Raw genomic sequence first — 26,148 nt, 5'->3', positions numbered from 1 at the left:
TGCTTCCCTTATCCCCTTCTCTTAAGAGCCTCCTTCAATAATCATCAGCCCCCAAATTCCCATCTCAGACTGCTGCTAGGAAACCAGACCCAAGGCAATGGCCACTCTGTTTTCTTTATAACCTTTATCACTATCTGAAAAAATGCTTGAGTTTATTTGTTTCTTTGCCCTGGGTACTATACCTGGCACTGAGCAGGTGCTCAATGGATACTTGTGAATGAATGAATGACAGATGTATAGCTTGCGGTAGTAGCAAGGGAACTTACTCCCTCTGCTTTTTTGTAAATGCATTTACTTTTTCTGCTTTTGAGGGAGCTTGCAGCTTTTTACAAATGCTAAGTCTTGTACAGACTTAGAAAGGAAAGTGGATATATGTGTGTGTGGGAGAGGGGTGACTTTTGGGGGAGCACTGGTCAAGAAGTCTATGACACCCATTAGGTTATTTCCCATGTTGCTTAAACTCAGGCTGCCTATCCCAGCTGACTGTATGTTTAGGCAGGACAACCTCGGAGAAGGAAAGGGGCACTGGTAATACTTAACCTGGGATAGCAGCTCTGAGCCAGAACTCCCACAACTCCTGTGCTTAAGGCTCCATTAAAGTCAAGGCATCAAAAAAAAAAATGAGGGAATAATTTTTTGAAAAGGATATAATATTTGTCAGTCCCAAAGAAATATCAAAGTAGTATTGGAAGGAAAACCAGAACTTCAAGGACTTTTCTTGCACTTACTTTTTCATTTAGAATTGTTTTTGAGTTACAAACAGAGTGGAGTAGGCAGAAGACTGCTATCTTTTCTGGTTTAAGGGCATCTTGATCTACGTGTTGCAGCTCAGGTGGAATCAGCCCATTGCTCAAGGTTTCATATATTTTTAAGGAGTATGCTGACCAGACTGTAGTTCAGACAGGGCTGGATAAGTCCTGTCCTGAAGGCCAATCCAGTTCTCAAGAAATTCTTCACACCTGCCTAGTGAGGTGGATATTATTGTTCCCATTTTGTGGAAGAGGATATTGATGATTAGTGAGGTTATGTTAACTTGACCAAGGTCAGGCAGACTTTCCATAGCTTGGACTCCAGCCCAGCTTGGCCCGCTCACCTCTGTGAGCTGAATCTAAGGCTGGGGACTGGGACAACATTGTGGAGCCTTCAGATAGAAAGTATGAATGTTCTCTCCAAGGGAAACACAGAAGGAGATAGACCAGTTATCAACACTTCAGCCCCTACCCCCCCTTACTCTGACTACATCATTTCCTCTTCTTTTCCCCCATCTCCCAGTGATTTGTCTTTGCTTCTCCTTTTCTCTTCTGCCTCTATTTCACAGAACTTAAGTACAAATTAAGTATTATGTTCTTCTCATTCCAGCTAAATCACTTACCAGCAGTGGGAGTTAGAGCAAGAGCAACACTTTGGCTCTCCCAGGGGTTTTGCCAATGTCTGTACATGAGCCAAGTCAGTGCTCCTTCCTCTTCCCTTCACTGTTGCCCCAGGATTTTCCTCATCCACATTGTGGGTACACATTTGCTGTGCTCCCTAACATTCCTCTACTTATTTCCTAAAGCCTTTTACTCAACCTAAATAAATCCCTGTTGTATCCAAAATTTGCCCTAATTCAAGTTAGTTTGCCTCCTAGAAAGGCTGCTTCTGCCTTGTTCTGAGGCAGCCTTCTGATTTATACAATTATTGAGCAGATCCCAGGGTGATCTGGGCTCAACACTTGGTCCATTAACTTCAAATCTGTGCAGACTCCCTTTCCACATACCCATCCACCCCACTTACCCACCCATCCACTCACCTTTCCATTTACCTAGTCACCTGCTCACCTGTCCACACACAAACTCATCTACTCTTTTTTTTTTAAGATTTTATTTATTTATTTGACAGAGAGAGAGAGAGAGAGAGAGCATAAGCAGAGGGAATGGCAGAGGGAGAGGGAGAAGCAGGCTCAGCACTGAGCAGGGAGCCCAATGTGGGGCTTGATCCAGGATCCCGAGACCATGACCTGAGCCGAAGGCAGATGCTCAACCAACTGAACCACCCAGGCACCCCCTCATCTACCCTCTTATCACACTCATTCATCCACATGCCCAACAGACATGTTTGAGCCCTGGTTATATCTACTCTAGTCCTAATGGCCATCCTTGGAAAGACAAAGAGAAATGAGTGTCTGCTCTCAATGAGCTCTCATTGAGAAGGTGTCACCTTTTATTTTTCACTAAGGAAGACTGATTGTTAATTTTCACCCTTGCCCTCAGCTTATAAAAGCTGCAGCAACAAACAGCAGCAAGTGCTATTTCCCAGGCACATAGCTGAGCTGCAACAGTGACTGAGACCAGAACTATTGGATCTTCTGTACAAAAAGACTTGTTCCCTTGCCTGGGATTAGCTCTGCCATTGTTTAACTTCATGCAGGTACCAAGTATTGATTGGGTGCTTCCTGTGTGTCCGGTGTTGTGCTGAATGCTGGGGATAGAGGGGCCAGGACACAGTCCCTGTATTGAAGTCTATAGTCCCTACCTCAATCCCTGGTGTATCAAGGCATTTTTTTCCCCCAAGCATCTCCTTCTGAGACTCATCAAAGCAGAGTTAATCACTTCCTCCCTGAGCCATTCAAGTCATCCTGCTGTCTAGTAAAACTTGTGATTTGAATGCATGAAAATATTGTCTCCCTTGTAGGGTATGATCTCCTTGAAGGCCAGCACCCTTTCCTGCTTGTCTTGCTTCCCCAGCAACTAGCCCACAGCCTGGGTCACATGAGCAGCTCCTGTGTGTGGGATGAATGGTTGAGTGAACAAATGCTGCCCAGGCAGCAGATGGGTTAGAGAGGAGGAAGTAAGATCATTAGCAGTGTGGTCAAGATTTTGGTGCCTTGAAATCTGTCTTTACCTTGTACTAGCTGGGCAACTTGAGACAAATAACTCAACTTCTCTGTGCCTCAATTTTGCATCTGTAAAATGGGGATAATAGAAACTCCCCACCCGCATAGGACTGTTGTGAAGATTCAGTGAGCTAACAGACATAAAGTGTTCAATGATATGTTAGTATTACCTCAGCTCTTTTGTTCTGCCACCAAGATGTCATCACCCTATGCCTGCTTCTCTTGTCCATGTCCCAAGCTTCCCAACCACTGGCTAAAATCCTCTAGCACTCTCAAATCATCCATCATAACAGAACTCTATGCTTAGAGCTCTGGGAGTTCAGTGAAAACCGGTTGCTTTTGGAGGACAGCCTCTTCCTGAGAACCTGAGTATGCATGTGTGTTTCTACACTATAGAATTAAAATAAATTCTGTTTTGAGAAAATCTGGTGGTGAGGTGGGCAATGTCCTTCAAAGACAGAGAAGTGAGACAGATTTCATGTAGTAGGAGGAAGGGCGGAAACTCTAGGGAAAATCCGTTCGGGCCCCAAGGGTAAGGTTGGGGTGGAAATGGACTGAAAAATATGAGGGTTTCCACCCACCAGATTTCTGTTCTCTTTCCATGGAAAAGAAACATGGGAGACAGACTCAAGATTATTCAGTTCTACTTAGCTCAGGCAAATCAGACCTGAATTAAAACAGCTTCTGTCCTTGTTTCTCCACTAACAGCCCCCACCCCCCCCACCTAAGTATGTGACAGATCAGATGCAGCCCCTCCTGCCCCACCGCCCTGCCAGAATCTCCTTCAGTCAGCACATCTAGGCTCAGGGACAGAGCAGAAACTTATTGAGTGAGGGATGCCAGCAGTGGGAAAGGCTGGCTGCCCTCCAAACTTCCCCAGACCCTCTCCCTCTGAACACCTTTGGGGTGCCAGATGGACAGAGCTGGATGTGACTGACTCATGGTCCCACTGGGCTGAGGAGATTAGGGGACTTGGGTGTCCACTTCTTCCTTGCTTATATTATCTCCCTCAGTTGCCATCCTTTTTCTGGAAGTGTCACACCATGATTCACTGAAATGGAAAGGGTCTGTGAATTTTAGTTCCTGGCTGGAGCCTCCCTGCTCTCATCTGTAAAATGGATGGGTTGAGTTAAAGACATATTCTGTTCTACACTTTTATGGTTTAAGTTATTTTTGCTAAAGGTGAGATGTCTTACCTTGCTTGGCTTTTCTCTGAAGTATCATGGAAGTATGTTGGGCAGCTTGAAAGAACAACTGAAGTCTTATTTGTCCAATATTCTTGTCTTGTGTACTCTCACCCACCAAGGGTGGAACCCAAGCCCGAGGAAAGGAAGCAATGGAAAGGTCAGGATTCAGGGCACCTTTGAAGGCTGGGGTCCTCTCTGGTACTCACCCTGCCTGTGAGCTCTTAGTCTCACAGACATCTTCTGACTTGAGTCCTTTCTGGTTTGTCTTTTATTCTCTTTGGAATCTGTGTCACTTCTCCTTTCTCTTTATTGGGTTTCTCTGTCACCATTTCCTTCTCCCTCAAATTTTCTTCATCTCCAAGAATTCCAGGGCTTTTCTCCAGCCATATTGTATTGGAGGTCTTTTCAGGGCTCCTTATCTCCAGGTGACATTGCTGCCCACCTTCCTCATTCTCAGATCCTCTCCCATTACTCTGGCACAGCCGACTCGAGGGTCCCTGGCAGCCTCTCTTGTCAGAACTGGGGACTTCCTCATTTCTTACCTCACTTGACATCTGGCAACTTGTGATGCTGTTTATACTCCTCTCAAGGCAGCCCTTCCATGATGCCCCCCCTTTTTTTCCTCCTGGCTTCTTTCTCCCTCTTTGAGGACTCCTTTCTTCTCAATATTCTTTGGCTCCTGCTCTGCTGCCAACACTGGCTCTCTCCCCCTCCTCTGCCTATCTTTCTCTTCCCTCTTTACACTCCCATCAGGATCTCATCCAACACTTCTGATGGATCTAAAACTCATCTCCAACCCAGACTTTTATCCTGAGGTCTAGCCCCATTCATTCAACCCTCTTCTAGGACATCTCCTCTTGGAAGGTCTTCAGTCCCCTCTTACTAACACAGTAATCATCACAGCATAGCATTGATAATAGCCAATAACAGAAGCTCTTACACATTCTTCTCAGCATTTCACACTTACTAACTCAACCTTCCCAGCAACAATAGGAGGTGTGTACTTTTTTTTTGAAGATTTTATTTTTAAATAATCTTTTTTTTATTTGGTGAATCTGAGGGTTAATATTTATTTATTTATTTATTTATTTATTTATTTATTTATTTATATGTTCAGTTAGCCACTGTATAGTACATCATTAGTTTTTGATGTAGTCTCTACACCAACGTGGGGCTCGAACTCACAACCCCAAAATCAGGAGTCATGTGCTCCACTGACTAAGCCAGCCAGGTGCCCAGGGACATGTGTACTTTTATTATCACCCCTATTTTGTGGATGAGGAAACTGGAACCTAGAGAGGTTGAAAGATTCCAAGCTCTTAAACACTAAATTTTGGTTTTCTAAAAACCAAAGTTGTCCTAGCCCACTGCCCCTCCATCACCACAGTCCTCCCCTTAGGGACCAGTCAACTTCCAGTCCATCCCCACCCCCCCCAACTAGCTCACCCCACAGGGCCCCATTACCTCCTTCTTAACTGATTTGTCTCCAGTTAGTTCCCAATGAAACCTGATCCATACAGCCCCTCTTTCTAACTTTCTAAAATGTAAATTTGAAGATCTCAGTCTTCCTAATTTAATTCAATTCTTCCCTCTGCCCTCAGGATAAAATAAACATGCCTTAAGGGGCTTTCCACACCTGGGGCCTGCTTCTCCTTCCCCATTCCCCCATGGTATTGACCTCATTTCTTGCCACTTCCTACCTCCCACTCTCTGGTTTCCCTTCACCGGTTTCCCAAGAGGCCCCCCACTCTTATGCCTCTTCTACATTTGGTTACCCCTTCTGAAATACACTCCCCTATAGTCAGTTGCCTTCAAGACTCAGCTCAAGTGCCCGTCCAGGAAGACTTTCCGGAAATCCACACCCTTCTAATTTGGGTAAGCTATTCTGTTATCAGTGGGCTTCTCATTTCATAACAACATCTTGCTGTTTGCACATCTGCCCTTTCTACTGACCCCAGGACTTGTGTTTGTGTTTTATCTCTTTGTTAATAGAGAGGTACGCTGCACCTGGGTGGCTCAGTCATTAAATGTCTGCCTTCGGCTCAGGTCATGATCCCAGGGTCCTGGGATCGAGCCCCGCATCGGGCTCCCTGCTCAGCAGGAAGCCTTCTTCTCCCTCTCCCAATCCTCCTGCTTGTGTTCCCTCTCGCTATGTCTCTCTCTGTCAAATAAATAAATAAAATCTTTTAAAAAAATAGAGAGGTACATAATCAGCCTCAAATTAGCATGTTGAGTAAATGACTGAATACTCACTCTGTTCTCATAAGGCCTGGATGCTTGACTTCTAGCCCAGAGGTTTCCAGGTCTGAAGTGGAGGGTTCCCATCAGGGTCTTCATTAGGACCCTAACTTTACCCTGGTATCTGTCAGTTTTCCCTCCCCAGGCGAACAGAAGTTTCAAGGTCAAGAGGAACCTTCTGCCAATACAACTAGAGAACCTTGGAGAGGTGGTGCAGGGCAGGGGATTTGTATCCACCTAAACCTAGTTTGGTAAGGCAAAAGAAGCAAGCCAAGACATCTCTGGTTAGAAAGACTCCTGGAGGGGCGCCTGGGTGGCTCAGTTGGTTAAGCGTCTGCCTTCAGCTCAGGTAATGATCCTGGGTCCTGGGATCAGGCCCTGCATTGGGCTTCCTGCTCAGCAGGGAGCCTGCTTCTCCCTCTCCCACTCCCCCTGCTTGTGCTCTCTCTCCCCGTCTGTCAAGTAAATAAATAAAATCTTAAAAAGAAAAAAAGAAAGACTCTGGGACACAGCATGTGTGGGCTGCCTTGACCATTTTTTCTGTTTAATTTAGTCCTATTCTCCGCCCTCCACCTCTGAGTCATGCTGACAACTTCCCTCCCTGCTTCTGGCCTCCTGACCAGCTCTCTGCTTACTTGCTCCCTCTGCACCCTTGTTCAGCTGTTCCCTCAGTGGTTGAGGAGCTCAGAAGCCCATGTCTGACCTTCCAGTCATGACCAGGACCAGAACATCCCTCCTTCTGTTGATGGGTAAGTCACGGGCCCCAATGAAGGGATATGAGAAGATTGGGGTCCAGAGAGAGAGAGAGAGAGAGCTGAGACTGTACATGTTTTAGACCCAGACATTAAGAGGGGGATCTGGAATTACATAGGGTTTGGAATCCGGAGTTTTTGGAGGAAGAGTATATTGAAGAACTAATTTTAGGGGAGTTCAAGAGATGTTAGAAAAGGAGCCAGTTGCCTGAACAATCCAGAGATTTCCCAAGTAGGCAGAACAAGTCAAACTTGTGCTCTATTCACAGTGTCACTTTGGCCCAATTTTCCTGGATTCTTCTTCCTGGAAGCCCCCAGTAGTAGGGGTGGCAAAGGAGTGTCTTTAGAGCTTGTGTGTTGCTCTGTGAAAATGGAGAATTGAAACTTGCGAGCAGGTCAATGGGTGAAGAGCTGTCTCTGGACTGCCTGCAGGAGAGAAGCAGGGCTGAGGGAGGCCTGAGCCTGGGAGTTCAGAAGTCCAGGAGATGCTGGGTCATTGGGCCTGTAGGGGAGAGCAGGCATTGGGGAGATGGAACAGGAGGAAGACCCTTCTCCAGAGTTTCTTTTCTCACCCCCTTCCCCAGCCTTGGCTTCTTCTCTCTGCTTCAACTTGGACACGGACCAGCCAAAAACCTTCCTTATGGACAGTGCTGGATTTGGACACAGCGTGGTCCAGTATGGCAATACCTGGTAAAGACTGCGTGGTGACTGGCCTTTGGTTCTCATCAACTCCTCTCCATGCATAGGGTCCTGTCCTTCCCCAGGACCCTGTTATCCTCTGTCTGGTGTGGCAATTCCCCCAGTGCTATGAAGAGTTGGACTGAAAGCAGGTGCTGGCATGCCATCTCGATAATCACAGCTAGTATTTATCAGGCACTTACTAAGTGCCCAGCACTGTGCCAAGCACCCTTTATGTGGGCACTGATCTATTTTATTTTATTTTAAATTCCAGTATAGTTAACATACAGTGTTATATTAGTTTCAGGTGTACAATATAGTGATTCAACAATTCCATACATCACCTGGTGCTCATTATGACAAATGCACTCTTAAATCCCCATCACTTATTTTACCCATCCCCCTATGCCCCTCTCCTCTGGTAACCATTGGTTGGTTCTCTATAATTAAGAGTCTGTTTCTTGGTTTGTCTCTCTTTCCCTTTGTTTGTTTGCTTTGTTTCTTAAATTCCACATATAAGTTAAATCATATGGTATTTGTCTTTCTCTGACTGACTTATTTCACTCAGCATAATATTCTCTAGCTCCATCTATGTCATTGCAAATGGCAAGATTTCATTCTTTATGTGGCTGAATAATATCTCTATCTATACCTATCTCTAAATACCACATCTTCTTTATCCATTCATCAATTGGTGGACACTTTGGCTGCTTCCATCTCTTGGCTATTGTAAATAATGTTGCTATAAACACCAGGGTGCATGTATCCCTTCAAATTAGTATTTTTGTATTATTTGGGTAAATACCCAGTAGTACAATTGCTAGATCATAGGGTATTTCTATTTTTAACTTTTTGAGGAACCTCCATACTCTTTTCCACAGTGGCCACACCAGTTTGCTTTCCTACCAACTGTGCACAAGGTTCCTTTTTCTCCACGTCCTCATAAACACCTGTTGTTTCTTGTGTTGATTTTAGCCATTCTGACTGGTGTGAGGTGATATCTCATTGTAGTTTTGATTTGCATTTTTAGGTGAGCATTGGTTTAGTCTTCACAATAACCTTATGAGGTACGTAGGTATCAACCATTCAACAAATATTATTGAGCACCTACTACTAAATGTTTCAGGAGCCAGGCATACACCAGAGAACAAAACAGACAAAAATCCCTTCCATGTGGAACTTACATTGTTATTAATCTCCACTTTGTAGATGGGATAACTGAGGATTAGAGAAGTGAAGCGGCAGTCTGGCTCTGCTGTCTACATTTTTAATTGCAGTGTTCTTTGTCTCCCTCCAGGGTGGTGGTTGGAGCCCCCCAGGAGATAAAGGCTGCCAACCAAACAGGCAGCCTCTACCAGTGTGACTACAGCATGGGCAAGTGTGAGCCCATCCACCTGCAGAGTGAGTCACTGCCTCTCCTTGGGACCCAGGTCCAGACTCCCAAGCTCTGGGGAACTTTGGGAAGCACAGAAGACCCACTTCCCAGCTCCAGCTCTGTCTGAGACCCTTAACCTTAGACAGGCTTCTTGACCTCCTCATGGCCTCCCTGCCCATCACACCCCTGTACCCCCATGGCTCCATCAAGACCTGAAAGCCCTTCACCGGTCAGATTTCCTTGTCTTGGGGTGACCCCTGCTCAGATCTTATACAGCTTCCTCTGTCCTCAGGGTAACCATGCACATATCTGTCCCCTCAGTTCCCCCAGAAGCTGTGAACATGTCACTGGGCCTGTCCCTGGCAGCCTCCACTAACCCCTCTCAGTTGCTGGTGAGTTGCCTTGGGTTGTGGAGCTGTCCTGAGGGAAGGAGTGGGAACCTGGGGCTGGTGGGGCTAGGGGTCTTGGGGAGGGTGAAGGTACTGGGATAGGAGGATGGGATGGAAGCAGGAGCAGCCCCTCCCATCAGGCGCCTCTGTCCCTAGGCCTGTGGCCCCACAGTGCACCATACATGCCAGGAGAACATGTACTTGACTGGTTTCTGCTTCCTGCTGGGCTCCTCTTCCTGGCAAGCCCAGAGGCTCCCGGCTGCCCTGCAGGGTGAGTGTTGGGGGCCGCTAGCTCCTTTGAGGAGCACACACACTTGTGACTGGGAGTGCAGTGGGGCCAAAAGTGGCTAAAAAAAGAGAGATCTGGAAAAAAATATTCCTGGATGGGATAGTGGTACCAAATGTGGGCTGGGAAGTCACTGCCTGATTTTACACCTTGCCCTGTCTCTGTCCCACTTTCCTATGACCTTACCCTTTTGGAGCCTCAGTTTCTTCATCTGTCAGATGGGGATAATGACACACCCAACCCTGAGAGTGACATAAGATGATCCATGGCCAGGGTTTAGCACAGTGCATGGCACGTGGTGATGGCTCAATTAATGCTAGCTGCTATTATTTTTAGGGAGAAGGGGATTTATTTTGACCCAATACACCCTGGGGTATAACCAATTGCTTTGTAGGAATGGGTGATGAGGGTGCAGACAGTCTGAGCGGTATGTGTGTGTGTGTGTATGGATGTATATATCTGTGCATATGCATATATATGTGCATGCATGTGTCTGCATGTATAATTGCATGCAAGTGTATACATGAGTATGTGTGTATATAAGCATGCATCTGTATATGTGTGTATGTATATGTGAATATGTATGCACGAATGTATGTGTGCACACATGTATACATATGTATATGTGCATACATGCACACATGCATATGCACATATGTATATATGTACATGTGTTTGCGTGTGTGTGTGTGTGTCTGTGTGTGCAGGTTGAGGCATAGGGCCTGGTTTCCCTAGTGTTGATAAGGATGGGAGATAAGGAGGTAAGAACAGTGAGCTTTTTAGACCCAGCCATGGCAGACCTAGGCCCCTCCCTGGTTTCACATTTACACTCAGGCCCCTGGGGAGACTGACATCTGGCCACTGAATGGAGTGCCCTCCCACTACCTCCTAGACTCTAGACTTCACCCATAGGAGCCTGGGCTCCCTTCAGAACACCCAGGTAGAACCTCTGGAACAGAAAGGGGAAGCTGGGAGGTCTCCTTTTGAGGTTTGGGAGAGCTTCCTTTTTTTTAACCAATTCTGAATTCACTCAGGAGGGGCCTAGGTCACACAGATGTGAGCAGCTGTGTCACAAATGTAGCCTCTTTAAGGACTTTAGGAGGCCAAAGGGCCCTGTTTTAGGCAGGGATTGGGGAAGCCCCTGGGTCAGGGGGCGGTGAATTCTTATGGCCAGGAGGCTGGGGTTCCCTAGGCTCTGGGAGTGTTCCTTGGAGGACTGGTGCCACCTCTTTTCCCAGAGTGTCCAAGGCAAGAGCAAGATATCGTGTTCCTGATCGACGGCTCAAGCAGCATCTCCTTCCGTGATTTTACAAAGATGCTGAATTTCGTGGAGGCTGTGATGAATCAGTTCCAGAGACCTAGCACCCAGGTGTGCCTTTGGGGGAGGGAAGGCAAGTGTGCAGGGCCCCTGTGGGAGGTTTGTGGGTGGAGTGCCCAGGGTTCTTGTCAAGTGGCCTTGGCTCCCAGCCCTCTGCAATTCTTCCAGTTCTCCCTGATGCAGTTTTCCAGCAATTTCCAGGTGCACTTCACTTTCAAAGACTTCACATACAGCTCAAACCCACTAGTCCTGTTGGATTCTGTACGCCAGCTGGGAGGGTATACTCACACAGCCACAGCCATCAAAATGGTCACGTGAGTCCTGACTTCTCCTAGGTCCTTCCCTAAAGCATCTGGGTCTTCCTTTAGGCCTCATCAGTCTCCATGAGAGAGGGACAGGTTGGGACTGAGATTCAGTCTGTGGGGGCCTATGGGTGGGGCCAGGGCCTCCAAGAGAAAGGGGCATCTCCTTCTTCTCAAAAGGCATGAAGGGCTAGCAGCAGTTCTGTTCATAGGTCTCTGGATCCTCTTCTCTGACAGAAACCAACTGTTCAATACCTCAAGAGGGGCCCGAAAAGATGCCTCCAAGATCCTCATTGTCATCACCGACGGGCAAAAAAAAGGCGACCGCCTGGGTTATGAGGATGTCATCCCTATGGCTGAGTCTGCGGGTATCATCCGTTATGCAGTTGGGGTAGGACGTGGACATGCCTTGCCACCACTTCCTCCCCTTGCTTCCTCTTAAGGCAACTTCCCTTTCTAGGACAAAACCCCCAGATCTCTCAGCTTCTACTACCTTGGGGATGAAAGTTGTGTTCCAGTCTGGGGATCCTGATCCTTTTCCCTAAACTCCTTGATGCTGTCTGAGCTTCATTTTTCTCATCTGTACACTGAGTGTAATAATATTGACCTTGTGGGGTTATTGGAGGATATCAGCATCCAACATTTGCTAGGCATATTAGATTTATGATTGTTTTCACTGAGTTGGTCTTCACTGGGGACAGGTGGGATTGGCTTTTCAAAAGAAACATTCTTGGAAAGAATTAAATGACATTGCATCGAAGCCCTCCCATGAGTACATTTTTAAAGTGGAGAATTTTGATGCTTTGAGAGACATTCAAAACCAACTGAAAGAGAAGATCTTTGCCATTGAGGGTAAGTTACAGATGAAAGTATTCACTTCAGAAGCCCTCACCCATAAATGCTTTCCCTTCTTGAATCTGGCCCCCATGCCATGGGCACCAACACATCCCTTTGGGTATTAATCTCCAACATTAGATCCTCTAAAGCTGAGGTGTCCTTCTCAGACTTGGCAAAGCCTATCTTTCCCTCTGGAACCCAGGTGTCATGCCTTTCCCCAGGTACGCAGACCATAAGCAGTAGTTCCTTTGAATTGGAGATGTCCCAGGAGGGCTTCAGCGCTGTGTTCACACCTGTGAGTGGGGTCCCTTTCATGCCATTGATGTAGGAGGAGGGAGGAGTGGGAGGAAGGAAGGTAAGGAAAGGTGTTAGATAAGTGAGTGGAGGAAGAAAATTCCAAATAATGAGCAGAGTCGGTGGCAGGCATTGTTTTGGAATAGGCTGTCTTCTTTTGGCTCAGGCCTGCTCAGCCCTGGAATCTTTTCCTCCCAGGATGGACCAGTTCTGGGGGCTGTGGGGAGCTTCAGCTGGTCTGGAGGTGCCTTCCTGTACACCCAAAATATGAGCCCCACTTTCATCAACATGTCTCAAGAGAATGTGGACATGAGGGACTCTTACCTGGGTGAGAAAAGGCTGAGGTTGGGGGCACAGGTGGGAGATAAGCTGCCTGGGAATGGCAGGAGCTCAGGGGTGGGGGGGAAGCCTTTGTGCTGAGGCCTGCCCTCCTCAGGTTACTCCGCTGAGCTGGCTCTTTGGAAGGGGGTCCAGAGCCTGATCCTGGGGGCCCCCCGCCATCAACATACCGGGAAGGCTGTCATCTTCACCCAGGCGTCTGGGCAATGGACGCCAAAGGCTGAAGTCGCAGGGACTCAGGTTGGGTGTTGAGGAAGCCAAAGTGGAACATAAGGGTGGCAGGGTCTCCAGGGGCAGAGGGGGAGGAGATGAAGGGGTTTGGGAGCCTGTGGGGGGAAGGTCCTGGTGGCTGGGGAGAAGTGGGTCCAGTCCCAGAAGGGCATGCCTCTGGCAGGGGCAGGCAGGATGACTTCAGGCTCTGCCCTGCAGATTGGGTCCTACTTTGGGGCCTCCCTCTGCACTGTGGATGTGGATAGAGATGGCAGCTCTGACCTTGTCCTCATCGGGGCTCCCCATTACTACAAGCCGACCCGGGGGGGGCAGGTGTCTGTGTGTCCCTTGCCCCAGGGGGTGAGTGTCTGATGAGAGCTGGGCTGAGTGAGGCCTGGGTGTGGGGTGGAGGGGTTGCCTGGGTTGGGACCTGACACTGGTTTTGTTCTGCAGAGGGCTAAGTGGCATTGTGAGGTCATTCTCTGTGGGGAGCTGGGCCACCCCTGGGGCCGCTTTGGGGCAGCCCTGACAGTGCTGGGAGATGTGAATGGGGACAAGCTGACAGACGTGGTCATCGGGGCCCCAGGAGAGCAGGAGAGCCGGGGTGCTGTCTACCTATTTCATGGAACCTCAGGACTGGGCATCAGCACCTCCCATAGTCAGGTGAGGCCCAGTCACAGGTCCAGTTGTTACAACTTCTTCCTTGCTTCTCCTTGTTTTCTATTCTGCCACCTAGAAAATTCTCCTTTACCTCATCTTACTTCCTTTGCCCAGCACTGACACCTTGTAGGCAGCAAGCAAAATCTGTGGAATTTTAGAAATGAACACATTGGTATGTTCTGTGCTTTGTATGAGGACTTGATTCTTGAGTGACATCTCCACTTAGGCCTTTTAATCCCCCAGTGGCTTTACAAGGTACATAGGCCAGGCATTAACAGACCCACTTTAGAAATGAAATCTGGGGCATGGAGAATATCAATGATTTGACTTGTCCAAGGTTTATAGTGGATCAGGAAAGGTGATGAGGTAGGTTCCAATCTCCTGACTTCTAACCCAGTTCTTGGTTTCTTGGTGGCTCCCTGTTGCCAGTCTAGGTCTGGCTGCCTCAGTCTGCCTGTCTACTCACCCCTTCTTCTCCCTGGATGCTATATGACCATTCACTCATGCCATCAGCAGTCCTGCCAAATGTCTGTCTCGATGGGGAAAGTTCCCTGAAAAGGGAGGGCTTCTTCCCTTGGCAAAATGTAAAGAAAGCCCCAATTAAAAAATTGGTAAAGGATCTGAATAGACATTTCTCCAAAGATCATATACAAAGGACTAATACACACATGAAAAGATGCTAAATATCATTAGTCATCAGTCATCAGCAAATCAAAACCACAATGAGACACCATTTCACACCCACTGGGATGGCTAGAATAAAAAAGACAGATAATAACAAGTGTTGGTGAGGATGTGGAAAATTTGGTACCCTCAAACCTTGCTGGTGGGAATATGAAATGCTGCAGCTACTTTGGAACACATCTGGCAGTTTCTCAAAAAGTTATATGTAGAGTTACTGTATGACCAGCAATTGTATACTGTATGACCCAAGAGAATTGAAAACCTATGTCCACACAAAAATTTATACATGAATGTTCACTGTAGCATTATTGATGATATCTAAAAGGTGGAAACAATCCAAATGTCCATTAACTGATGAACACATAAATTCCATCGTAAATAAATATACATACAATGGAATATTATTTGGCCATGAAAGGAATGAAGAACTAGTATTTGCTATAACATGAATGAACCCTGAAAACATTATGCTAAGTAAAAGAAGCCAGAAACAAAAGGGCACATATTGTATGATTCTATCTATCTGAAATGTAAATAGGTAAATACGTAGAGACAGAAAGTGTATAAGGGGTAGTCAGGTGCTGGTGGTGGAGAAAAATGAGGGACATGGGGGTGAGTGATAAGGGGTATGGATTTTTTTGGCAGGTGATGAAAATATTCTAAAATTGATTTGGTGATAGTGGCATAACTCTGAGAACATCTTAAAACCATTGAGTTGTATACTTTAAAAGAGTAAATGGTATGGTATATGAATTATATCTGAAAACGTTGTTAGAAATGTCAAAGAAGATCCCTGCAGTACTGTTACTTCCTAGCTACAGGATCTTAGTCATTACACACCTATCTGTGCTCAGTTTCCTCATCTGTAAAATGGTGATAGTAAGAGAACCAACCTCACTGGGCTGCTGCTGTGAGGATTAAATGAGTTAGTACATATAGAGTATATACATAGTGTAATACAGTTTAACAATTGAAGGGGTTTTAAAGAACTTGGAACTTTAAGAAGAGAATGAAAAGCTTTGTTGACAATAACACCCGATGTCAAGAAACTGCATTCATTCCAAACGAACTGGTTTAACTTCCCCTTGCTGCAGCAGTTTAGAGGCATATCTATGAACACCCTCAACTGCAAATATCACTTGAATTATACCTGAAAGGCTTGACTCTAAGAGGAGGCCTTTCCAGATTTGCTGGTCCACCATGATTTTCTTCCTTCCCACTATGATGTATCCCACCACATTACTTGACTGGGAAAGACTTGCCTTGTTCCCACTGGGCCCACACACCAACCTGAGGATATGGCAGTGAGATCAGTTTTCTTGAGCATGAGACTACTTGACTGGGTTTGTGCTATCTCTACCTACCTCTTCTTTTCCAGATGTCCTTAGATTTCTCTTTCATTTTATTATTACTATGCTTAATGTCTGCCAGTCCAGCAGTGCCTAGAGATTTTAAAGGGCACATTCTCCAAGGGGTTGGTCATCATAGGAGCAATGGAAATAAAAGAGAAGGAACCCACAGGGGAGGCAAGTTTCCAGAGCATAGAATTTTCTTATGGGTACAGCCACTTCCCATCCCAACTTTTTCCCTCTTTGTCCTCTGAAGAGATAGGGTAGTCCTCGGAAGCAAAAAGGGGCCTGGGGCCTGGGGTCAGAGGATCTGATTTCAGGTCTGGAGTTGGCCTCTTAAAGGCTGTGTGGCCTAGGCACTGTCTGCAAAGTGGGAAGTGGGGCTAGATGAGCTCTGAGGTCCCTTCTAGCTCTAATACTCATCATAATCAGTGACTAGTGACTTTTGCTGTTCAAAGAACTATATGCATTAATTCATTTACTACTCACAGCTAAACTCTAAGATATTATTATCCCCATGTGAAAGATGAGGAAACTGAGGCACAGTAAGATTGGATCCTGGCCCAAGGCCTCATGGCTCATGAGCAGAGCCAGAATTGGACCTGAGACTAAGTAGAAGAATGAATGAATGAGACACAGGTCACCAGACCAAACTCTCAATCACCACTTCTTCATTTTTGTCTTGGGGATCTTTTCTCTGGTCATCATTTCCCCACCCCACCTCCTCTTTTTAGGCACTTCTGGTGACATCTTTTCACTACTGAGCTCTTCTTTCTGTCTCCCACATTCCTACCTCACTGTTCCTTTTGTTGCTGATTTCCAACTTGTTTCCATCACCCTCAACCTGACTTGCCTTTCCCTCTCTGTTCAGAGGATCTCAGCCTCCCAGCTCTCCCCCAGCCTCCAGTATTTTGGGCAGTCACTGAGTGGGGGTCAGGACCTTACCCTGGATGGACTGGTGGACCTGGCCGTGGGGGCCCACGGGCAGGTGCTGCTGCTCAGGTGAGAAAGTCCTCCTCAGACACTTCCAGATCATTCTAAGTCTGCCTAGGATTTCAGCCTCCCCACCCCCATCCCAGTTTGCCCTTCTGGGACCAAGGACCTGCCCTCAACTCAGTGTTCTGCCCTTAGGACCAGACCTGTACTCAGGGTGTGGATGAGCATCCGATTCAAACCTGCAGAGATAGCCAGGTCTCTGTTTGAGTGTCGGGAGGAGACCTCCTCTGTCAATGCACTGGGCGACGCCAATGTCTGTCTTCATATTTATGAAAGTCCCAAGAATCGGCTGGGTGAGTCCTCGCCTCTCTGACCCAAGATACCCTGGCCCTTAGAGTCCCTTAACTCAGGACTCCTGTCTCCTGCCTTGACCCTTGTCCACCTGGGGAGTTTCTAGCTCTCTCAGCCCTCCTTATCCCCTCCTTTCCCCTACAGGTAACCTCCAAAGCTCTGTGACCTTTGACCTGACCCTCGACCCAGGCCGCCAGAGTCCTCGTGCCATCTTTGAGGAGACAAAGACCTGGAATCTGACTCGTGTCCGAGTCCTTGGGCTGAGACAGTACTGTGAGACTGTGAAGTTGCTCCTCCTGGTAAGGGGACCTCAGAGTCCTGGGGATGGCAGAGATCCTGCGGCTGGCGATGGGCTGGGCAGGGAAGGAACAGGGTGTGTTCTGATTCTCACTGTGGCTTAGCCCTACCACAGGACCTGGCATGCAGGAGGTGCATAACACTGGTTAGCTGATGAGTGAGTGAGCAAATGAGTAAATGGATGGATCACCTGCAACGGCTGAGGCTACACAGTTGGATTTTAGGAGAGTACCACTGCTTCAGAGAACTATGGGGTGATGCACTGGGATTCTTTTAGGAGCTGCTTCTCTGAGATAGGTCCTGTCTTAGGCACTGGGGATGCAACAGTGGACAAAACAGTCATGCCCACAGGAAACTCTGAGAGAAGGCCAAAAACAATCAAGTTCCTAAATAATAGATGTCAGGTAGTGATGAATTCTATGAAAAAAGATAAAGTCAGGGAGGAGAGTAGAGAAGGTGTTGGGAGACCTCTTGGATCAGGTAAAGTTTGGGAAGATCCTGAATAGAATGAGTGAGCCATGTGGGATGCTGTGGGGAAGGAATTCAAGGCAGAAATCAGGCAAAGCAGAGGTTCTAAATGGTGGAATTGTAGCAATTGAGCACAGCTGGGTATCCTTATGACCCCATTTTGCAGATGAGGGAACAGGACATAGCTAGTGACTGTGAAGATGCATTTCCTTGCCACTGCTGTCTTCAATGTCCATCCTTTAGGCCTGTGTGGAGGACTCAGTGACCCCCATCACCTTGCGTCTCAACTTCTCCCTGGTGGGCAAGCCTATCCCTTCCTTTGGAAGCCTCCGGCCTATGTTGGCTGTGGATGCTCAGAGATACTACACAGCCTCTGTAAGTCCTGGTATTGGAATCTTCCAGAAGGGATTGGAGGGTGTGGACTCCAGATCTTGGGGAAAACCCTGCTTTGCCTTCCCTCTCAGCTCCCCTTTGAGAAGAATTGTGGAGCTGACCATGTCTGCCAGGATGACCTTGGCATCTCCTTTGGCTTCTCAGGGTGAGCTACCACTCCGTTAGACCTGCCCTGGTTCCCCGGCTCCTTTTCTGGAACCTGGAGCTCTTGCTCTGGCTTTCCCTAACATTTCTAGCCTGTGCTCAGAAAAACATCCTGTCCCCTATTTCTCCCCTACCTCCCCACTCTGTGTTTCATCCCCAGACCCTTTCTAGCCCCAGTCCCAGAATCATCTCCTGCCCTCTGCTCCAACACCTAGCTTGAAGACGCTGTTGGTGGGGAGTACCCTGGAGATGAATATGAAAGTGATGGTGTGGAATGATGGTGAGGACTCCTATGGAACCATAGTCACCTTCTTCTACCCACCAGGGCTGTCTTATCGACGTGTGACAGCTAGCAAGGTATTTTTTATTTTATTTTATTTTATTATGTTACGTTAGTCACCATACAGTACATCATTAGTTTTTGATGTAGTGATCCATGATTCATTGTTTTCGTATAACACCCAGTGCTCCATGCAGTACGTGCCCACCTTAATACCCATCACCAGGCTAACCCATCCCCCCACCTCCCCCCAAAACTCTCAGTTTGTTTCTCAGAGTCCATAGTCTCTCATGGTTCATCTTTCCCTCCTATTTCCCCCCCTTCATTTTTCCCTTCCTTCTCTTAATGTCCTCCATGCTATTCCTTATGTTCCACAAATAAGTGAAACCATATGATAATTGACTTTCTCTGCTTGACTTATTTCACTTAGCATAATCTCCTCCAGTCCCATCCATGTTGATGTAAAAATTGGGTATTCATCCTTTCTGATGGCTGAGTAATATTCCATTGTATATATGGACCACAGCTTCTTTATCCATTCATCTGTTGAAGGGCATCTCAGCTCTTTCCACAGTTTGGCTATTGTGGACATTGCTGCTATGAATATTGGGGTGCATATGAGCCTTCTTTTCACTACATCTGTGTCTTTGGGGTAAATACCCAGGAGTGCAATTGCTGGGTCATAGCGTAGCTCTATTTTTAAATTTTTGAGGAACCTCCACACTGTTTTCCAAAATGGCTGTACCAACTTACATTCCCACCAACAGTGTAAGAGGGTTCCCCTTTCTGCACAACCTCTCCAACATTTGTTGTATCTTCCCTTGTCCATTTTTGCCATTCTAACTGGTGTAAGGTGGTATCTCAATGTGGTTTTGATTTGAATTTCCCTCATGGCTAATGATGATGAACATTTTTTCATGTGTCTCTTAGCCATTTGTATGTCTTCTTCAGAGAAGTGTCTTTTCATGTCTTCTGCCCATTTTTTGACTTGATTATTTGTTTTTTGGGTGTTGAGTTTGAGAAGTTCTTTATAGATCTTGGATACCAGCCCTTTATCTGTAGTGTCATTTGCAAATATCTTCTCCCATTCTGTGGGTTGCCTCTTTGTTTTGTTGACTGTTTCCTTTGCTGTGCAGAAGCTTTTTATCTTGATGAAGTCCCAAAAGTTCATTTTTGCTTTTGTTTCTCTAGCCTTTGGAGATGTATCTTGAAAGAAGTTGCTGTGGGCGATGTCAAAGAGGTTACTGCCTATGTTCTGCTCTAGGATTTTGATGGATTCCTGCCTCACATTGAGGTCTTTCATCCATTTTGAGTTTATCTTTGTGTATGGTGTTAGAGAATGGTCGAGTTTCATTCTTCTGCATGTGGCTGTCCAATTTTCCCAGCACCATTTATTGAAGAGACTGTCTTTTTTCCATTGCATATTTTTTCCTGCTTTGTCAAAGATTAGTTGACCATAAAGTTGAGGGTCCATTTCTGGGCTCTCTGTTCTGTTCCATTGGTCTATATGTCTGTTTTTGTGCCAGTACCATGCTGCCTTGGTGATCACAGCTTTGTAATATAGCTTGAAATCAGGCAACGTGATGCCCCCAGCTTTGTTTTTCTTTTTCAACATTTCCTTGGTGATTCGGGGTCTTTTCTGATTCCATACAAATTTTAGGATTGTTTGTTCCAGCACTTTGAAAAATGTCATTGGAATTTTGATTGGGATGGCATTGAAGGTATAGATTGCTCTGGGTAGCATAGACATTTTAACAATGTTTATTCTTCTGATCGATGAGCATGGAATGTTTTTCCATCTTTTTGTGTCTTCTTCAATTTCTTTCATGAGTGTTCTGTAGTTCCTTGAGTATCGATTCTTTACCTCTTTGGTTAGGTTTATTCCGAGGTATCTCATGGTTTTTGGTGCTATTGTAAATGGAATCATTCTGTAATTTCTCTTTCTACAGTTGCATTGTTAGTGTATAAGAAAGCAACTGATTTCTGTGCATCGATTTTGTATCCTGCCACATTACTGAATTGCTGTATGAGTTCTAGTAATTTGGGAGTGGATTCTTTTGGGCATTCCACATAAAGCATCATGTCATCTGCGAAAAGAGAGAGTTTGACTTCTTCTTTGCCAATTTGAATATGTTTTATTTCTTTTTGTTGTCTGATTGTTGTTGCTAGGACTTCTAGTACTATGTGGAACAATAGTGGCAAGAGTGGGCGTCCTTGACGTGTTCCTGATCTTAAGGGAAAGGCTCTCAGCTTTTCCCCATTGAGGATAATATTCACTGTGAGTTTTTCATGGATGGATTTTATGAACACAAGGAATGTTCCCTCTATCCCTATACTCTGAAGAGTTTTAATCAGGAAAGGATGCCGTGTTTTGTCAAATGCTTTTTCTGCATCAATTGAGAGGACCATATGGTTCTTCTCCCTCCTCTTATTAATGTGTTCTATCACATTGATTGATTTGTGAATGTTGAACCACATTGCACCCTGGGGATAAATCCCACTTGGTCATGGTGGATGATCCTTTTAATGTATTGTTGGATCCTATTAGCTGGGATTTTGATGAGGATTTTGGAATCCATATTCATCAGGGATATCAGTCTGAAATTCTCCTTTTTGATGGGGTCTTTGCCTGGTTTGGGGATTAAGGTTTTGCTGGCCTCATAGAATGAGTCTGGAAGCTTTCCCTCTGTTTCTATTTTTTGAAACAGCTTCAGGAGAATAGGTATTATTTCTTCTTTGAATGTTTGGTAGAATCCCCCAGGGAATGCATCAGGCCCCAGACTCTTGTTTTTTGGGAGGTTTTTGATCACTGCTTCAATCTTGTTACTGGTTATTGGCCTATTCAGGTTGTCAAATTCTTCCTGTTTTAGTCTTGGGAGTTTATAGTTTTCCGGGAAGGCATCCATTTCTTCCAGGTTGCTCAGCTTATTGGCATATAGTTGTTGATGATAATTTCTAATAATTGTTTCTATTTCCTTGGTGTTAGTCATGATCTCTCCCATTTCATTCATAATTTTATTAAATGGGTCCTTTCTCTTTTCTTTTGGATAAGTCTGGCCAGTGGTTTATCGATCTTATTAATTCTTTCAAAGAACCAGCTTGTAGTTTTGTTGATCTGATCTATTGTGTTTCTGGTTTCTAATTCATTGATCTCTGCTCTAATCTCAATTATTTATCTTCTAATTCATGGCTTAGGCATCATTTGTTGCTTTTTCTCTAGTTCTTTAAGGTGTGGAGTCAGTTGGTGAATTCGGGATTTTTTATTTTTTTTGAGTGAGGCTTGGATGGCTATGTATTTCCCTCTTAGGACCACCTTTGCATTATCCCATAGGTTTTGGACCAATGTGTTTTCATTGTCATTGGTTTCCATGAATTGTTTAAGTTCTTTGATTTCCTAGTTGACCCAAACATTCTTGAGCAGAGTGGTCTTTAGCTTCCAAGTGTTTGAATTTCCGCCAAATTTTTTCTTGTGATTGAGTTCCAGTTTTAAAGCCTTATGGTCTGAGAATATGCAGGGAATAATCTCAATCTTTTGGTATCGGTTGAGACCTGATTTGTGACCCAGTATGTGGTCTATTCTGGAGAAAGTTCCATGTGTGCTCGAGAAGAATGAGTATTCTGTTGTTTTAGGGTGGAATGTTCTGTATATATCTATGAGGTCGATCTGGTCCAGTGTGTCACTCAAAGCTCTTATTTCTTTGTTGATTTTCTCCTTAGATGACCTGTCTATTGCTGAGGGTGGAGTATCGAGGTCTCCTACAATTAACGTATTGTTATCGATGTGACTCTTTATTTTGGTTAACAGTTGTCTTATGTAGATGGCTGCTCCCACGTTGGGGGCATAGATATTTACAATTCTTAGATCTTCTTGTTGGATAGACCCTTTAAGAATGATATAGTGTCCTTCTGTGTCTCTAATTACAGACTTTAGTTTAAATCTAATTTGTCTGATATAAGAATTGCTACCCCAGCTTTCTTTTGAGGTCAGCTGGCGTGGAAGATGGATCTCCATCCCTTCACTTTCAGTCTGGATGTTTCTTTAGGTTCAAAATGAGTCTCTTGTAGACAGCATATGGAGGGGTCCTGTCTTTTTATCCAGTCTGCTACCCTGTGCCATTTTATGGGAGCGTTTAGGCCATTCACGTTGAGAATGATTATTGAAAGATATGAATTAATTGTCATCAAGTTGCCTGTGAAGACGTTGTTTTTATAGATTGTCCCTGTAAATTTCTGTTGTATATCACTCTTGGGGTCTTTCTCCTTTTATAGAACCCCCTTAATATTCTTGCAGGGCTGGCTTAGTGGTCACATATTCTTTCAGGTTCTGCTGGTCTTGGAAGGTCTACATCTCTCCATCCATTCTAAATGAAAGCCTTGCCGGATAAAGTATTCTTGGCTGCATGTTCTTCTCATTTAGTACCCTGAATATGTCTTTCCAGCCCTTTCTGGCTTGCCAGGTCTCTGTGGATAGTTCTGACATTATTCTGATGTTCCTCCCTCTGTACATAAGGAATCTCTTCTCCTTAACTGCCCTTAAGATGGTTTCCTTGGTTCTAAGATTTGTGAGTTTTACTATTACATGCTGGGGTGTTGGCCTGTTTTCCTTGATCTTGGGAGGGGTCCTCTCTGCCTCTAGGACAGGAATGTTTGTTTCATTCCCCAGATTAGGGAAGTTCTCAGCTACGATTTGCTCAAATATATCTCCTAGTCCTCTGTCTCTCTCCACCCCCTCAGGGATCCCAATAATTCTGACATTGGAACATTTCATGGTGCCACTTATTTCTCTGATTCTATTTTCATGGATTCTGAGTTGTTTTTCCCTGGCCTTCTCTTTTCCCTTTTTTCTATTAAATGGCCTTCAAGGTCACTCATTCGTTCTTCTGCCTTGCTTACCCTAGCTGTTATATTATCTAGATTAGATTGGATCTCATTGATAGCATTTTTAAGTTCTGCCAATTCAGCTTTCATCTCTGCCCTTAGAGACTCTATGTTGCCATTAATTGATCTCTCCATTCTAGCCATTGTCTTCACAATTGCTAGCCTGAATTCCATCTCTGACATCGTGGTTATATCTGAATCCATTTGTAAATCTGTGGCATAAGTCATAGTCTCTGAGTCTTTCCTATTTTGGGGGTTCCTCCTCCTAGTCATTCTGTTGAGGGGTGGTTGAGGGAATGTATAGAGTCCAAATTATTGACCACAACCCAAGCAAGATGCACCTGTTTTCTAGGGACCTTAGGGTTGCTGGCCTCTTGTTTTCCCAACCTGTCTTTTGGGGGAGGGGCCTCTTGCGCTGTTACTCAGGCAACCCTGTTTGGGCATATTTGCCCTGCCCCCTTTGATGTGGGATGGGCTCAGTGAAAACCAGTTTTTTGGGGGCTTTTGTTCTCTGGAGGCTTTCCCTGGTGGCTTTCCTCTCTCTTCTGAGAGTCAGAGCAGAAGAGACGGTTTCCAACCCTCTGCCTCAGAGCAGAGAGATCATAGTCTGTTCTTCAGTGAGCTCTCTAGGCCACACTATCTCCATTTCTGTCTGTGCTGCTATAAACTGCAGCATCCTGGGTTGTGAGCCCCTCAGCAGCACTCCCAGTCCTCCCCTCAGGTTGGGGCATGTCTCTGCCCTTTGTGCTTCTAAAACCGCCAGCCACCCCCGGTTCCCATGTGGCCTGGCCGCTCTCGGTTTCCTTCCGGGAAGCTGCCCTAAAGTCCTTTCCCCGTCGCTACCGGTGTGCAAGTCTGTGCCCCATGCCCAGCGCGGGAGGCTATCGCTTACCGGCGGTGTAGGATCCCCATGGCCAGGCTCCTTCCCCCTTCCGTTTATCCTCCACATCTGCCCACAGAATCAGGGCTCCCCGCTTCATACCTCAAAACTAAACGCCTGCAATATTCTGTTTGTAGAGATCCAGATCTATCTTCTTACATCTCAGGCTGATTTCGTGGGTATTCAGAGTGGTCTGGTAGATATCCAGCTTAATTCCGGGGTCCAGTTGGAATAGAGTCCCCTACTTCTCTGCCATCTTTTCCAAGGTATTTCTTTCTGGGGAAGAAAGCAGTGATGGCTGGTGATCAGCAGAAATTCTGTGCTGGGTTCAAAGCTCAGGCAGGTGCTGCCATTGCTTAGGAGCCTCTTGTAAGCCAAGAGGTCTGGGCTGGTCATGGTTGGATGGATATGGTCATGTTTCTAGGGCTTGCCTTGGCTCATACTGTGTTCAACTCTGGGTATTGCATTTTAGAGACACTGACTATCAGGAATGAGTTCTCACAAGCCTACTAATGTGGAGAGAGAGGGGACCTTGCCTTAAATTTCTTTGTATTCCACATCCTATCAGTATTCTTTTTTTTCATTATGTTATGTTAGTCACCATACAGTACATCATTAGGTTTTGATGTAGTGTTCTGTGATTCATTGTTTGCGTGTAACACCCAGTGCTCCATGTAAAACATGCCCTCCTTAATACCCATCACCGGGCAATATTCCTTTTAAAGAAAGCATAACTTGACCTTCAAATATTTTAAAACACTGTTCTGTATAAGAAAGAGTTGAATTTATTGGTAACTCTAGACCAGGGTTTTGCATACTTTGGTAACCAAACCTAAGTCTTTATACCTGATGCACAGCAAAGCCAATCACTGAGACATTGAATATGAAGCAAGGAAACGGTTTATTGAAGAGACAGCTAAACCAGGAGACAGGAAAGCCAACCTCAAATCTACCCCTCTAAGTGGGGGAGTCAGAGATTTTTAAGGCAAATAAAAAAGGGTCTGGTTATAGGGGAGAGGAGCTATGTGACATCAGAATCAGATAAAGGAAATTAATAAGTAAGGGAGGGTTGATTTTGTTATCTATGCCTACTAGAAGCTTCTGTATGTGTTTTCATGCAATCCACAACCAGAAAATGGCATCCTTAACATGATCCAAGGGGTTTTAGGACCTTCTATGTCAAAAGTTCATCCACTGGACACTTGTGCATGCTCAGAGACAGTCAGTGGTCCTGACTGGTTTTGGTCATTTTCTTAGTGAAGCCTTCAGTCTCTGAAAGACAACTAAATCAATATTCTGTTATCATGGTGTCAGGCAAGATTCTTTTTTTTTTTTTTTTAAAGATTTTTATTTATTTACTGAGAGAGAGAGAGAAAGCATGAGAGGGAAGAGGGTCAGAGAGAGAAGCAGACCCCCTGCTGAGCAGGAAGCCCGATGTGGGACTCGATCCTGGGACTCCAGGATCATGACCTGAGCTGAAGGCAGTCGCTTAACCAACTGAGCCACCCAGGCGCCCCCAGGCAAGATTCTATAGAAACATAGTGGCGGGCTGCATTCTGAGAACAAGAGGATTTGGAGAAAAAGTTGCAGTTGCACTTATTAGTCCCATTAACCCTTTGGTTACTGGTTTCTATCCCCACTATCTTTTTTAAAATTTTATTATGTTATGTTAATCACCATACATTACACCATTAGTTTTTGATGTAGTGTTCCATGATTCATTGTTTGCGTGTAACACCCAGTGCTCCATT

General features: G+C 45.5%; 1 protein-coding gene across 2 annotated transcripts in view; it reads left to right on the top strand.

Annotated features, from left to right (window-relative positions):
* Positions 1 to 6,923: 6,923 nt before the first annotated feature.
* Positions 6,924 to 26,148, top strand: part of ITGAX (integrin subunit alpha X) — a 64,860-nt gene continuing 45,635 nt past the window's right edge. Inside the window, exons 1-20 of one of the 2 annotated variants that reach the window (XM_032431174.1) lie at positions 6,924 to 7,046; positions 7,634 to 7,739; positions 9,025 to 9,128; positions 9,424 to 9,494; positions 9,648 to 9,762; positions 11,016 to 11,146; positions 11,264 to 11,409; positions 11,635 to 11,788; positions 12,099 to 12,249; positions 12,456 to 12,529; positions 12,727 to 12,856; positions 12,965 to 13,107; positions 13,297 to 13,437; positions 13,531 to 13,740; positions 16,642 to 16,772; positions 16,902 to 17,059; positions 17,202 to 17,356; positions 18,066 to 18,197; positions 18,287 to 18,360; positions 18,575 to 18,716. In XM_032431174.1, coding sequence (XP_032287065.1) covers positions 6,992 to 7,046; positions 7,634 to 7,739; positions 9,025 to 9,128; positions 9,424 to 9,494; positions 9,648 to 9,762; positions 11,016 to 11,146; positions 11,264 to 11,409; positions 11,635 to 11,788; positions 12,099 to 12,249; positions 12,456 to 12,529; positions 12,727 to 12,856; positions 12,965 to 13,107; positions 13,297 to 13,437; positions 13,531 to 13,740; positions 16,642 to 16,772; positions 16,902 to 17,059; positions 17,202 to 17,356; positions 18,066 to 18,197; positions 18,287 to 18,360; positions 18,575 to 18,716 — 2,523 coding nt within the window. In that variant the 5' untranslated portion in view covers positions 6,924 to 6,991. Of the gene's footprint in view, positions 7,047 to 7,633; positions 7,740 to 9,024; positions 9,129 to 9,423; positions 9,495 to 9,647; positions 9,763 to 11,015; positions 11,410 to 11,634; positions 11,789 to 12,098; positions 12,250 to 12,455; positions 12,530 to 12,726; positions 12,857 to 12,964; positions 13,108 to 13,296; positions 13,438 to 13,530; positions 13,741 to 16,641; positions 16,773 to 16,901; positions 17,060 to 17,201; positions 17,357 to 18,065; positions 18,198 to 18,286; positions 18,361 to 18,574; positions 18,717 to 26,148 lie in introns of both variants that reach the window. The other variant, XM_032431173.1, reaches the window with a different exon arrangement.

Source organism: Phoca vitulina, unplaced genomic scaffold, assembly GCF_004348235.1.
Source record: "Phoca vitulina isolate PV1807 unplaced genomic scaffold, GSC_HSeal_1.0 scaffold45, whole genome shotgun sequence".
Taxonomy (NCBI): Eukaryota; Metazoa; Chordata; class Mammalia; order Carnivora; family Phocidae; genus Phoca; species Phoca vitulina.
Note: the sequence above shows the minus strand (reverse complement) of the source record. Positions and strands in the feature narration are given on the sequence as shown.